Source organism: Vulpes lagopus, chromosome 8 (assembly GCF_018345385.1).
Source record: "Vulpes lagopus strain Blue_001 chromosome 8, ASM1834538v1, whole genome shotgun sequence".
In the NCBI taxonomy this organism is placed as follows: Eukaryota; Metazoa; Chordata; class Mammalia; order Carnivora; family Canidae; genus Vulpes; species Vulpes lagopus.
The window spans coordinates 101,661,038-101,675,027 of NC_054831.1; the positions used below are offsets into that span (position 1 = coordinate 101,661,038).

Here is a 13,990-nt window from a genome sequence, read left to right on the forward strand (position 1 = left end):
AAGCCCGTAGCCCTGGTGGGGAGGCAGCCAGGGTAGCAGGGACAGCAACGGGTGGGGTGGGTGTGCGTGTGCTTCACCTACCAGGCGAGCCCAGGGGGCCTGACTTGGTAAATGGGAGCTGTGCTTGCAAATGTTGGGAGCTGCTTGCATTAACCTTTAAATAAAACACTTCCGTGGAGGAATTCATTGTTTAAAATCCTCATGTAGGAAGAAATCTAATTTATAAGAGCCATAGATCCCCCATGGATCTTCCATGGATCCCCCATGGATCTCCCATGGATCCCCCATCACAAAGTTTATACACAGTGTATTTTCCACGTACTAAGCGTGCGGCTCTTCCCTAGGCTTTACCTGTCACTGGACACAAATTCTTCATCTTAGTGAAAGAAGAGGCGGCTTGAAAGGAGGTTTGCCCATAGTGCAGTTCTGCCGGGTTCAACGTGTGGCCGTTCCCACTTGCTTCTAAGATCTGTCTGCAAACACAACTTTTTTTTTAAATTTTTAATTTTATTTATTTATGATAGGCACACAGTGAGAGAGAGAGAGAGAGGCAGAGACATAGGCAGAGGGAGAAGCAAGCTCCATGCACCGGGAGCCTGACGTGGGATTCGATCCCGAGTCTCCAGGATCGCGCCCTGGGCCAAAGGCAGGCGCCAAACCGCTGCGCCACCCAGGGATCCCTGCAAACACAACTTAATGAAAGAAGGTGTTACCCGAAACACGCATTTTACACTGCGTAGTTTCACTGGGGAAAGAATAGGTCAGTCCCCACGCGCTTCTGCACAGACACAAACGGGTCGGTCGGTGGAAGAAGATGTTGCTAGAAGCACGGTTCGCGCAGAACAGTGTGGCTCCAGCGAGGTGAGCGTACGGCTTTCCCCCCTGCTTCCACCCATCCGCGTAGGGACTTTTAATGAACAAGGTGACAAGAGAGTCCCAGATTTCTGGGAAAGGTTTGTGTCTGGAGTGGGTTGCTCCGTTGGGGGGTCGACTTGGAGCTCACGCGTGGAAGTGTGGACGCGCCTAACATCTAGCATGTCCTTTATTCCAGCCTTTAGTCCACAAGGACACCCGTCTCTGTCCACCTGTGAGTCTCGGGCAAGAAGGGGAAAATAAAGAGGTGCTGGGTGACCAGGCTGGGTCAGACGAGGACTGCCGAGTTGCTTCCCGGCTGGACCCGCCCAGTCCGTTGGGGATGGGGCCAGGAGTCCGTGTGTCCATGCTTTCCTAGGTGGGGACTGGGTGGCTCTCCAGCTTGGGCGCTTCCTTGGATTTCTTGAGTTTTGGCCGGTTCTGTTTTAGCTCTTTGGTGGAAAGGGAGACAGAGTTGCTTCCTTTTGTTGGCTAGCATGGGCTACGTTTTAAATAATTGTCCTAAGAACTATTGTTTACCGATGCCAGTAAGGAAAGAACATGGGGAAACGTACACCTTTTCAGCCCTTGGTTGTTGCGTGGATCTTATTTATGAGACCCTGCCCAATCCTTGGGCTGCTTTGCGACCTCAGGGGATTCTCACCAGGGAATTATCTTCCGTCTGTTTTTACTACACTGTGGTTTTGGCTGAATACTTTTTATTTATTTTAATTTTTAATTTTTAATTTTTTTTTTTTTTAGCAGTGTTGGGAACCTATACCCAAAGGCACAATCTTTTGCTTACTCGATTTCATATGGTCGCTGGGAACATCTTGATTTGTCCTTTGCTCCTGTAACCTGGAGAAGAGTTTTCTTCTTGGCAAATAAGGAGGGCCTCAGAGTGGAGGGCTCCTGTGTGTGTGTGTGTGTGTGTGTGTGTGTGTGTGTGTGTGTGTGTGTGTTTTGGGGGGGGGGATAGCAGGAGGTTTCAGTGATGGTCAGTCTGAGTTTCAGAGGACAGTGTGATCGGTAATCCTAGGATCCGAGCAATCAAGTTATTCCTGGCCCACATGAATAGAAGAATAGAAAAGTTCAGATGGATGCATTTTCTGCAGAACGTACCAAGCTGGTAGTTTGTCTTCTTTTCTCCTTCTTGATTCTCTTGTTGCACCTCCCACCTCCTCCCGTGTTCCCCTTCTGTATCTTTGTGGGGCACCTTCTCCTTCACACGTGGAGAGCTTTGGCTCACGTTCCCCTGGGGGGCTGGCGGCTTACACTGGGCCTGACCCGGAGGGCTGGGAGCTCTGGTGGTGGACGTGGCTTGGGATCGAGCCCTGAGCAGGTGCGCACCGGACTAAGGAAATCCGGGATGGGGGTGCTTTCCTTGAACTTGCAAAGCAAGCCCCAGATGCAGGGCAGAGGCCCCCAGGTGATCAGGGCCCAGGCAGTCAGGGAGCACCCATGCTGGGATCTGGCCCCTGGCGAGCTGGGTTTCAGAGGCAGGAGCCAGTCAGGGCAGGACCCTGGGCACAGGGCAGCCCCCAGACCTCGAGGGCTGAAGGTACACATCCGTTCAGCAGCTGAGAAGCAGAGAGTCCCATCCAGGAAACTGGGTAGGCATCAGGGTGGGGACCCAGTCAGTGATCCGGGAGTGACAGGGAGCTCCTTACTGAAGGCCTTGGCATTTATTAATTTATGGCTACGGAATATGTTTATTGATCATAGTTTCATAATATGTTTGTTTATTGTGGTTGTTTATTATTTGCTCCTTTGCCGAGAGAGAAGACCCATCTCACTAGGTGGGGGGCTGCCGGGGAGGACCTGTCCCAGGCCCTTGCCACATCCTTCAGCCTGTTTATAGCTTCCTCTCCCTCGATTTCTCCATCACTCCTTTCTTTTTCTCTCTGCTCCGTTTCCCTCATACTCCCGGGTCATTGTTTTGTCCCTCTTAAAGAAGAAATTAAGCTGGTAAAAATAGTTCGCATGATCCTCACCCCCCAGCCCCTCGGAGCCCTCATCTGAGTGGCCCGCTACTTGCCCATTTCTCAGGGACTGTTGCTCCCGTCCTTCTAAATGACTTCCGTTTAACCACGTGAGGCCTCACGCCTGCTGAGGGCCCAGGCCTCAAGGATTCCTAGGAATGCTTTTCTTAGGAATGTTTATTTTACCTCTTGGGTCAGAGTTTGGTTTGCTCCTGCCACCCATGCAGGCTCACTCAAACATCCCGTTTTCCCTCTTAATGTGAAAACATGAAATGAATATTAATTCATATGTTTATTCAGGTAAAGAGCTTAAATATTATACAAGGAGAGCATATTTTGAAGTTCTTTTTTCTTCTAGAAACTTGAATAAAGTTTATTTTTAGCTTTAATAGATGTTATTTGAAAAGAAATTTGGGTTCTTAATGATTTTTTTTTTTTTTTTTTTTAGTGATTCTGACAAAATAAACCAGGCTAAGATAAGGGATGGGGGAAGAGAGGAAACATTTGAGTGTCTTCTCTTGCTAGGAGCTTTGTATTATATCTTGATTGGTTCACTTAATCCACAGAAATCCTGTGAGGGAAATAGAATTATCCTTATTTTATAGGTGGCATGATAATTGAGGCCCTTTCTATGGCCAAGTGGCTGAATGCCCTCCTGGCTGTGGGCTCGCCTCCAAGCACTGTCGTCTTCCTCTCTGTTTTCTGGTCCTCTTGGGAGGCAGGAGGTGATGCCTTATACTACTCCTAGAGCACCTGGCCCGTGGTGAGCACCTGGCCCGTGGTGAGCACTTGGCTCCTCAAGAAGGATAGACGATGAGGATCATGCTGCCATGTAGTGCAGCCGGGGCGGGGCGGGGGGGGGGCGGCGGTTGGGAAAGGCTCTGTCTCTCCTCCACCTTAGGACGTGGTGGTTGAGTTTGAGAAGTGCCAATCCAGAAACAAAATTAGCAAGTGTCAACACCCTGCTCTGTGCTTCCCCTGGACTGGCTTCTGAGTATCTGAGAAGACCACAGTCTGTGCGAGTATATACAAGTCACACACCCCCTCACCCCCGCATTTCAGGCAGAAAGTAACACCAGCATTTTCAACCAACACAGACAAAATAATTAGATGCCAGGCCATAGCTCTGCTCAAAGCCACTGTAGTCCCTCCTACCTAATTCCATCCTTGCATCTGTCCTGTTTTGTGGTTGGGTTTTTGTGTCGGTCTCCTGCACTTGGGTAGAAGTGACCCAAGGAAGGTGACTCTGTCCCTTTCTTTTCTCAGTTTTTCAGTCCTTAGCACAGTGCCAAGTCCGTAGTACACATCTGGCTAAAAATATATATATATATTTAAAACAACCTTGAGTTACTAGAGCATATATGAATAAAAGCCCATAGAAAATCATGCAAGTCACTTAGAGTAGGGAACATCAGTCGGTTGCAGGAAGCAAAGTAGGTAAGAGAGCGCAGTGTGATGGGCAATAGATGGTAGGTCTAGAAGTGCGGGTTCTGGCCTCCCTCGTGCACTAGCTATCTTTTTAAACCTGGGTGGTTTGACTTGACATGTCTGAGCCTCAGTCTTCCAAAAGGCAGGAAAGGAGACTAGAGGTGATCTTTCTACTGCTAATATTTTGTGATTCTATAACTCTGGCTTAAGGATTTCAGCTCTAGAAAACCCTAGAAATTGCCTGTGTAGATTGCCAGTCAAGATTGAACTGGAGCATTCAGACTGGTTAACATCAGACTCTTAAGATCCATTCTCCTCTAGGGACTAGGGAGTCTTCTTGGACCAGAGATGGAAGAGAAAATCAGAGTTAACTCTCTGGGGCTTCCTATGCTTTGTCACTGTGAGCCCTTCTCTAAGAGACTGTTGGGGGGGATAGTGAAGGAAGCAGGGGCTTTGGGGTAAGGAATCTTGGGCTGTATTCCTTTTGTACTGCCCGATAAGCTGCTAAGTTTGGAGGGGCTGATCTTTCTGAATATGATTCCTCATCGGTAAAATGGGCATAAGAATAGTACCTACTTGGGGATCTACTCCCTCTGCCAGACGGGGCAAGTGGACGCATAACGTAAAGTTGTGTGGAGTCGTGAGCATTTCCCCCCTCTGACCTCAAATGGAGGATAGATGTGTGCAGAGGAGTGTATTGTCTCTTCCTGCCTTGTCAGCTGTGGTCTGCATCTTGAGTTAGGTCGCTGATGGAGACATGATGGTGCCAGGGGAATTTAATGACTTCAAATAAGTAAACAGTTTCAGGAATAGATCAGATCCCTAAATAAAGGTCAGGGAAACGTCAAGAATATTAAAGTGACAGGAAAGAAAGTGATACATATGCAGAGTCAAATCAACATATTCCCTGTGCTTTCCCCAATGTCATGGTTCTTCAACTAAACTTTGAAAAATACTATGTTTAAAAAAAACCCCATAATATTAGCTTTTTTTTTTTTCTAACATCTGTGGACTATTGAATTTATTGCTTAATGTAAACATCATAGATGCCTGCTGCGTGGTGCTCTGTCCTTGGGACTGTGATAATAATATTGCTTTCTGGTGGGACGTGTGTGTGTTTAGAGATGTTCATAAGCAAAGGAATTGACTTTCTTGAAGTTGAGTTGACAGACAAAAGTGAGGTAGTGGTATCAAAGTGCTAATTTACATATTTCTCTCAGAAGGGAAGAAAGAAAATCAATTCTCATAAGAGATGAAACCAGTGGTGCAGTTCTGTTTAGGTGAATGCCATTGTAGTTTGATCTAATAATGTGTTTTAGTATGTTTCTGAAACACGTTTTATTTTGCTAATTGAAGTTTGTGATTCAAAGAATTAATTAAAAACTGAAGATGGAAAATGGTACTGGTATCTGGTACATCTCCCAGTTTAAAAACGTTCAGTCGATGTGTTATTTTTCAAAACACGGTATTCGTTTGAGAACCTGAATTGCAATAAACAGCTAAGTAGGTTGGGTAAATTAATGTGGCTCAGGAAATTATTTGCTTAACAGACTTGTTGACATGATCAATTTTTTGCAAAGATTCCATCTGTGCTCTCCCTCTGTCTCTTTTCTTGTTCTCAAAAGGTTTTAAGATGACCTAAAATAACACATAACTCAGCAAGATAAGTAACTTAAAAATAGGTGAAGATGTACAAATGAAATGCTGTACGGAACAGCATTTCTTACTAGTGAAACAACTGACATTTTGTGCCGGGTAATTCTTTTTGGTTGGGGGCTCTTCTGTGCATTGACCTGTGTTTAGTAGCATCTGTGGTCTCTAGCCAGCAGAGAGCAGCAGCCTGTGCTCCCTTGAAACTGCAAAAACAGGGCACCTGGGTAGCTCAGTGGTTGAGTGTCTGCCTTCGGCTCAGGTTGTGATTCCGGGGTCCTGGGATCGAGTCCTGCATCAGATTCCTTGCAGGGAGCCTGCTTCTCCCTCTGTGTCTCTGTCTCTCTCTGTATCTCTCGTGAATAAATAAATAAAATATTAAAAGAAAACAAACTGTGAAAACAGAAAATGATTCCAGATATTGCCAAATGTCCCCTCAGTGGCAAGATTGGCGTGACCTGAGAACCACGCTGTAGAGGGTATTTTAGTCCGCCCAGCTGACTGTAACAGCATGTGATAGACAGGGGATTCAGACCATTTATTTCTCAGCATTTGGGAGGCCAGTAAGTTCAAGAGCAAGCCACTGGCAGATTCGGTGTCTGGCGAGGGCCTGCTTCCTGCTTCATAGAGCTTAGAGCTGTGTCCTCACATGGTGGAAGAAGCAAGAGAGCTCTGTGGGATGTTCTGCATAAGGCACTAATCCCATTCGGGCCGAGTCCACTTTGAGGACTTAATCACTTCCCAAAGGCCCTCCTTCCAGATACCATCACATTCGGGGTTAGTGTCCAACATAAGAATTTGGGGGAAGCTCAAACTTTGTCTACAGCAGAGGGTAAAGTAAAATCCAGTGTGAGGTTGGTGCTGCAAGCAGACCCATGAAATCTTGGTGGTGATGGGCTACACAGACTTTGCCCTGTGATTGCCAGTGATTGAAGGAGAGAAATATAATGAATTATGTGCATTGTGGGGTTCCCAGGGTAACATCAGACCATCACCCAGCAGAAGCACACCTGATCGTATTATCGAGAACTGACAACATTTTCTTCAGGTTTCTTTCTCCAAGTAGCCTGAAGCTTCTGGTGGGCAAAGAGTTTTGTCTCCTGTTGTGCCCAGAGGCATACCTGGCCCATAAGTGCTTCATAAATATTTTTATAAAAGAGGAGTCTTGACACAGTGGATACTGTCTAATAGAGGCTCTTCCTCACTTGGTACAGCAGGGTGGCAGGACTTCTATGGCTGTTTGTTACCATATCATTAAATGGAAGCAGGCATTCTGGGTGGTATCATCCAAAATGAACATCAGCAAAATCAATTAAATGAGCCCCCATTACAGCGTGGGCCAAGATTATAGCCCTGTCAGGGTCTGACTCAGTCTGTGTCGTTAGATTTTAGGATACTGGGGAAAAGGGAGGTTGCCTATTTTTCATGCAGTGGCGAGCATGATAAATGTTTTTGCTCTATTTGAGTAGCATGGAGTTAGAGGTAAGAACACCTGAGAGATGCTGCTCAGAAGGGGCAGGTGAATAGCCACGTGCTTTACCAGTCAATGAGCTAAGAGAAAGTAGAATTTGAGCTGAGCCATGGTGACCGTTGTCACCAACATTATTCATCAATGAGTACTTAAATGTGCCAAGCACTGTGCTAAGCCCTTTTCATGCATCATCTGCCTGCATCCTCCCTACCTCTGGGGCCCATACTTTGGAGAGGAGTCAAGTAGCTTGGCCACAGCGTGGCCCTGCGATGCACCCAAGAGTTCAAATTTGAGCTCAGGTCCTTCCGTACAGCTCTGCTTCATGCACACTGAACACCCTATAGCATGAGAATAACAGCCTGAAATAACTGTAAAGCAGTTCAAGCCAAGTTCTCCTTCGAGCCATAAAGAAAAATAAGACAACTCAGTAAAAAATCGTAATCAGTTTTAATTTCCTCGCAAGCCATTTGTGACGAAGTACTTATATGGAGATGTTTGTGAATGAGGTGACTTCCTATATGGCAATTTTAATAACCACCCCAGCTAACATTTATTGTGCACTTACTGTTTTCTGTGTGTTGTTCTGAGTGCATGTGTGAATTCTTTTACTATGCACAACAACCTCAGGAGATAGGTGGTATTATTACTAACATTTTGTAGATGAGGAAACGGGCATAGAAATAGTTAATTGTCTTAATTAGGTAGTAACTGTTGGTGTTTCTAACCACCGCGGAAATTGGTAGGAATCCAGTAATGACCGTTTTAACGATAGAATTATTTTCTATCAAATTTTAAAATGTTGTTTATAGGTTTTGGTTTGAAGGTTAATAAAATCCTGTTTTGAAATAAAGTTGTTTCAGGTGGTTGATCGGATTCCTTTTTGGATGGAGGCAGTTGGCAGTTAATTAAGATTATAGGCATGGTCCGTGCAGTTTTTTAAATTATTCATTTCCATACCTATAGTTTTTTAAAAAATATTTAATATCAAGAAACGGAATAGCTGAACATTGTCTTCATAACCCCATGTTACACGTCAGTCTCTCTTTTTTCTTTCTTTCTTTCTTTCTTTTTTTTTTTTTTAAGCATAAAAAAGACTACTGGTGAGCCTCATTCCGTATGCAGGTAACATTGATGATCCTGGTGAACTAATGAACTTTGGCCTTAGGGCACATGCATTCTGGATGGGTCTTTAAAATGCATGTGCCACATCTTGGGAATGAGTGAGAAATTAGAGAAAATCAAGAGTGGAGGGAAGGGCTTGGATTAATAGACACAATTGAATATGCTAGTTGGGATCTAGTTAAGAGGCCGAATAATTCATTATTTAGGAATCACCTTCAGAGATAGCAGTGTTAAAAAAATTAGCATATTAGTTTGTATATAGAAAAGATTCTTTAAAAAGATGGCGTTTGCTGTAACCCCAGGGTCTTTTTCATACACAAAGCATTCAATTTTGTCAAAATGATTGAGACTCAGTTGAGCGTTTTCACCTTGAGTAGCATTTAATATAATTTTATTCAACTTTTTCCAGCAATAAAAACACTTAATAGCACGTGTTTATTTTTCTATTGTATTTTAAGCTAAATACCAGAGGTTGCCGTTCATTTGCTCTTTCAACCAGTAGTGACAATGGTGCCTTTTATGTAGAGCAGTGGACAATTGGAACAGACTAGTACATAATATAATGCAACTTAGCATCTCTGGGAGAAGGACAATAAACAAATATGAAGGATCTAATATGGAGCAGTAGATGCTAGGAAGAAAAATAAAGAAAGGAGTGAAGTGGTGGGCACGCTGTTTTACACAAGGCAGTTGGAGAGGGCCCCCCTGGAAGAGTAACGTTTGAATAGAGACCTGGAAGATGGGGGGACGGTGAGGGAGGAGAGCGTGGTAGCTAATACCTGGAGCGAGTCCCAGACAGAGGCTGTGGTCAAGGTAAAGGTGCTGGAAGATGCCTGGGGCACCAGAGGTCCAGCAACAGACCAAGATGGGTTGAGTGGAGTGGTAACAGCTGGGATCAGAGACCTGTGGGTAGAGTGGTAGGACCCGTATGGCATTGCCATGTTTTGTGGTTTGTTCTGGGTGAAGGGGAAGCTGCGGGGGACTCCAGCAGGGGTTGTGGAGCATCTGGCTTATGTTTTAGAAGGGTTACTGGCTGCTGTGCTGAGGCAAGGATGGAAGCAGAGAGTGAGAGTAAGAGTGAGCAGTAGCAGCGGACTAGGGTATACGTGTGACAAGGCCGTGGGGCTGGCTCTCCAGCAGTCCATTGTCTGCTTAGTGAGGAAAATTCGAAGTGTGTGAAGGAAGTATGGTAAGTTCAGGCTTCGATGCCCTTAAACATCACTGGAAGTTTAAAGGCAAGCTCTTGTCGTTAGTTGAGCTTCTTGTAGTATGAGGGCTTTGGGAGTTTGGAAAAGTTGGACGGCACGAAGGTGGAATCATTTAAAGGGCAGTGTCCAAAGTGATATGTTGGATGTCTACTCTAAGCTCTAGGGTGTGCTGAAATATTTGTAAATGGAGCATGAGTGTTTGAATCAGAACAAAAAATGAAGAATAAATTGTAGGGCTGCAGTGGACCATTTTGAGAAGCTTTGACTAATTGTAGAAAGAAAAGTAGAGCCCCTGACAACCCAGCAAATTTGGAAAAATGATCTATTTAGAGAGAGCCCTGTTGGGACTGTGATTTGATGTGAAGAAGGAAATGGAATCCTGGAACATGGCACTGTGCTTACAGGTTTTTCTGCTTATATTGTGTTTGAAACATTTACAGCCCTCACAGTTCGCTGACTCCATTTTCCCAGAATTTAAAATAATACTCCCCTCTTGGGGTTGTGATTCTGATTAAAAATGCTGGCTTATGGACTAAGAGCTTGTGGCTATATATGTGATGAAATGGATTTTCTTTCTTTCTTTCTTTCTTTCTTTTCTTTCTTTCTTTCTTTCTTTCTTTCTTTCTTTCTTTCTTTCTTTCTTTTGTTACACTTTCTCCTTGATATCTTCTTCTTCTGCCTTTGTTTTGTCTTCGAGAGCTTTGTTTGAGATATGTAAGGGAATCACATAATTCTTATTTGGGAATTTATCTTTCCTCTGCTTATTTTTCCACCCTCTGTTAATATGTGATGTAAACAGTCTTCCCCAGGGAGAGTAATTGTAATTCTGCAAGCTGAAAAATTTAACTTCAGGTGAAAAATCAGTAGCAGAAGTTGATGAACCTTAAACAATAAATATTTGTATTTTACGCAGCTGCCACTAGCAATTAAGAGAAAATAACTAAGTGGAATGGAGTTGAAGTCACTTAGACACTCTGAGGGGTTCTGGGTGCATTTACAGGACAGGATGGCAAGCTATTAGGGAAGGTTTTGTTGAATGTCTATGGCACATTGCCACCTTGTGGCTGCAACTTTTCCTTTTAATGTAAAAGAGCAAATTCCTGATATTAAATCTACATGATAGAAACTTATTTTATCTTTTTCCAGTTGTTTATGATTTAAGTTGATAACAAAAGATTTGCCACCTCTTGAAAGGTTATATAATACAGGGTAGGAGAATTAAAGAGAACGCTCTTATTCTTAGCAAAAGTGTGCTGAAATTTTGAGGGGGTGAAGATCCATAATGTCTGCAAAAAACTACTCCATGTGGGGATTGGAGACAAAGAGAAGAGGAACAAAAACCAGTGGGGTAAAAGGTTAACTCTTCACCAGTGGTCATGGAAATCAGGGTGCTCATTGTAGTCTTGAAACATTTTTTTTATGTCATTGCAAATTTTGTTCTGAAATTTTTCAGATTAAAAAAAAATTGGCAGGAGGGGGCGCCTGGCTGGCTCAGTCGGTAGAGCATTTGACCCCTGATCTCGGGGTTGTGAGTTTGAGCCCCACTTTGGGTGGGGAGCCTACTTTAAAATTAAAAATATTTTTAAAATTGGTAGGAAAAAAAACTGGGGATAAGGGCATAAAATGGAGCCAAGAAGGAGGCAGAAATAACTTCTACATTGTGTAATGATAAGACTACGTTTGGACCACTGACTGCATTTTCCAGTAGCTGATGTGTCATTGATCAGGGTTCCCTTGAGCTAGTTTGGTGTCCTTAAGGTTTCAGGCCAAAGTGTCTAAAGTTAGATTCGATTCCTTCTTGGAGATCGTCCTAGGTAGGACACTGTTGTAGTGAACAGCAGACTCATCAAAGAGCTTCCAAAAGTGCAATCTGGAATTGGAATCCCTTTTCTCTACTGATCTGGCTTGATCCTGAAGTGGATGCACGCAAGTTTTTTGGGGGGACCTCTCACAAGAACACTAAGTGGCAATGAAATACAGTAAAAACCTGATAGGGAAAAAATTTGAGGTGGGTCTTACTGACAAGTGCTTGAAATCCAGCTGTTCAGTGTCACTAATGAATGCAGTGAGCTTGGAGGGGGGAGTTGGCTTCTTGTAATAGCTGAGCCAATGAGTCCGTTCCACCTCAGTGGGCTTGGGGGAGTTACTCACAGGGTTAAATTTCTTTTCGTGCCATGGTTTTGAATATGCTTCGGTGCAAAGACAGACCAATGGATGATTTTTGTCCTTCAATTTCATTTTCCTATAAAATATATCCTTGATAGTCTTAATTGGAAAAAAATGCAGACAGGTATAAGCAGAAATCCTTCTCTCTGCCCAGGAAAACCACACAAAATAAATCTCCTTAAAAATGCCTAGATTTGGGCAGTGCTACTGAACTCTTCTCTGAATTTAAATTTCTACCAAGTATTTTTCTGTGGCATTTGGAATTTCCACGAATACCTTCCGTACTTCTTTCTTGTTAATTAACCGTCTGGATATAGGTATATGCATATGAATATTTTTATCCTTAATAACCGTCTAGGCACATATATATGCATATGTACTTTGAAGGTGAACATTTTAGAAGATGTGGCCCTGTTCGAGTATGAAAGGTTTTCTTAGAAAAGGAGGACAGATCTTGAAATAAGTGTTGCGACACAAGGGATTCTTTTGTAGAAAGCTGTCTCTTGAAGTGGTTTTAGTTTCTCTGATTCTCGTGACAGGTTTTCTTTTAAAAAGCTATAAAGCAGTATAGGGATGTATTGATTTGCATTAAGGGCTGTGGTGCTTAGAAATTGTCGTTCCCTGCACATATTTGTGAGCACCAGAAGCTTGGGGATTATCTTTTGTGAACAACTAAAGCAGTGGTCTATCGATTCTCAATAGAACAGTATTATTCATTTTTCTTAGAGGTATCATGGTCCATAGAAAGACACATATTTGACCCAATGACTCAGGACACATACCCAAGTATCACTTTATCAGACATTTTATGACACAGTACTTCTTCCTCATTGGACTCTAACAACTTTTATTATATTAAAAAAATACTAGTTAGAGCTACTCAACTTGCTTTCACAACCCATTAATTTGTTGTGACCTAGAGCCTAAAAATGATTACTGTTGAGATTTTGCAGCCGGCCAGAATGTTTTTCAGATGCACGACCCCCTGAACTGTCTAACCACATGAGAAGCAGGCTTGGGGACAGGGAGTGAGAGAAGGATAAGAAGAGAAGAGCAGGTCACTGGGGTTGCCAGTTGGCTGTGTTGAGAGTGTCCTCAGTGAGTGACGTCCTTGTCTTTCTTTCTGCAGCTTGACCACATCCTCTCCCCTCCACCCATGCCGTGTCGGAAATGCAGCAACCCTGATGTGACTTCTGGCCCTGCAAAGTCCCTGAAGTTTAAAAGACAGCTGAGTGAGGATGGACGAGAGCTGCGGCGGGGCAGCCTGGGAGGGGCTCTGACAGGTGAGTACTGAGTGGTGGACATGGAAGAGGAGGAATCATGCTGCGTGGACCCCGGAGTCCCGCTGCGCAAACTGGCCTGCTTCAGAATGGGCTTGCCCCTCTGCAGACCGTTTTGCAAAAGCTGATCCAATACAGAGAGCAGTAAAGTTGAGGATTTGACTGGTAGTTTCTTCCTGAAACAAAAAAAAAAGGGACCTGTTTTAAGTGGACGTGTGTATGGATTTTGGCAACTGTGTACTGCGGCTTAGCTGCCACCTCAGTCGAGACATCAAGTGGTTTCTATGCCCTGATCTGATCATCCTCACGCCCACTCTTCATTTCTTGGCTGCAGGCAACCAGAGATCTGCTTTTCGTCACTGCAGCTTAGGTTTATCTTAAAAATTTGACATTAATGAAATCAAACAGTGCATGTTCTTTTGTGTCTGGCGTCTTGGGCTCAGTATATTTTTAAGATTCATCTATGTTGGTGCATGTTATCAGTCATGTATATTGAACTTTATAAGAAACTGCCAAACTGTTTCCAAAATTGTACCATGTTACGTTTCCCACCAGCAACAGATGAGCGATCTAATTGCTCTGCATCGTTGCCAGCTTGTGATATTGCCAGCCTTTTTAATTTTAGCCATTTTAATGGGTAGATAGTCCTATCACATTGTGGATTTAATTTGTATTTTTTTTGATGACTAAACGATGTTGAACATCCTTTCATGTGCTTGTTGGACATTCTTTTATCTCCAGTGAAGTGTCTTTCATCCGTTTTTTTCTTTGACACATTTTTAAAATCATTGTTAAAATTAATTTAAAAACTTTTCAAATACAGAGAATCCA

General features: G+C 43.6%; 1 protein-coding gene across 1 annotated transcript in view; it reads left to right on the forward strand.

Moving 5' to 3' along the window:
- Window positions 1-13,990, forward strand: part of MAST4 (microtubule associated serine/threonine kinase family member 4) — a 538,813-nt gene that overhangs the window by 128,642 nt on the left and 396,181 nt on the right. The window contains 1 exon segment of the mRNA XM_041765742.1: window positions 13,009-13,162. Coding sequence (XP_041621676.1) covers window positions 13,009-13,162 — 154 coding nt within the window.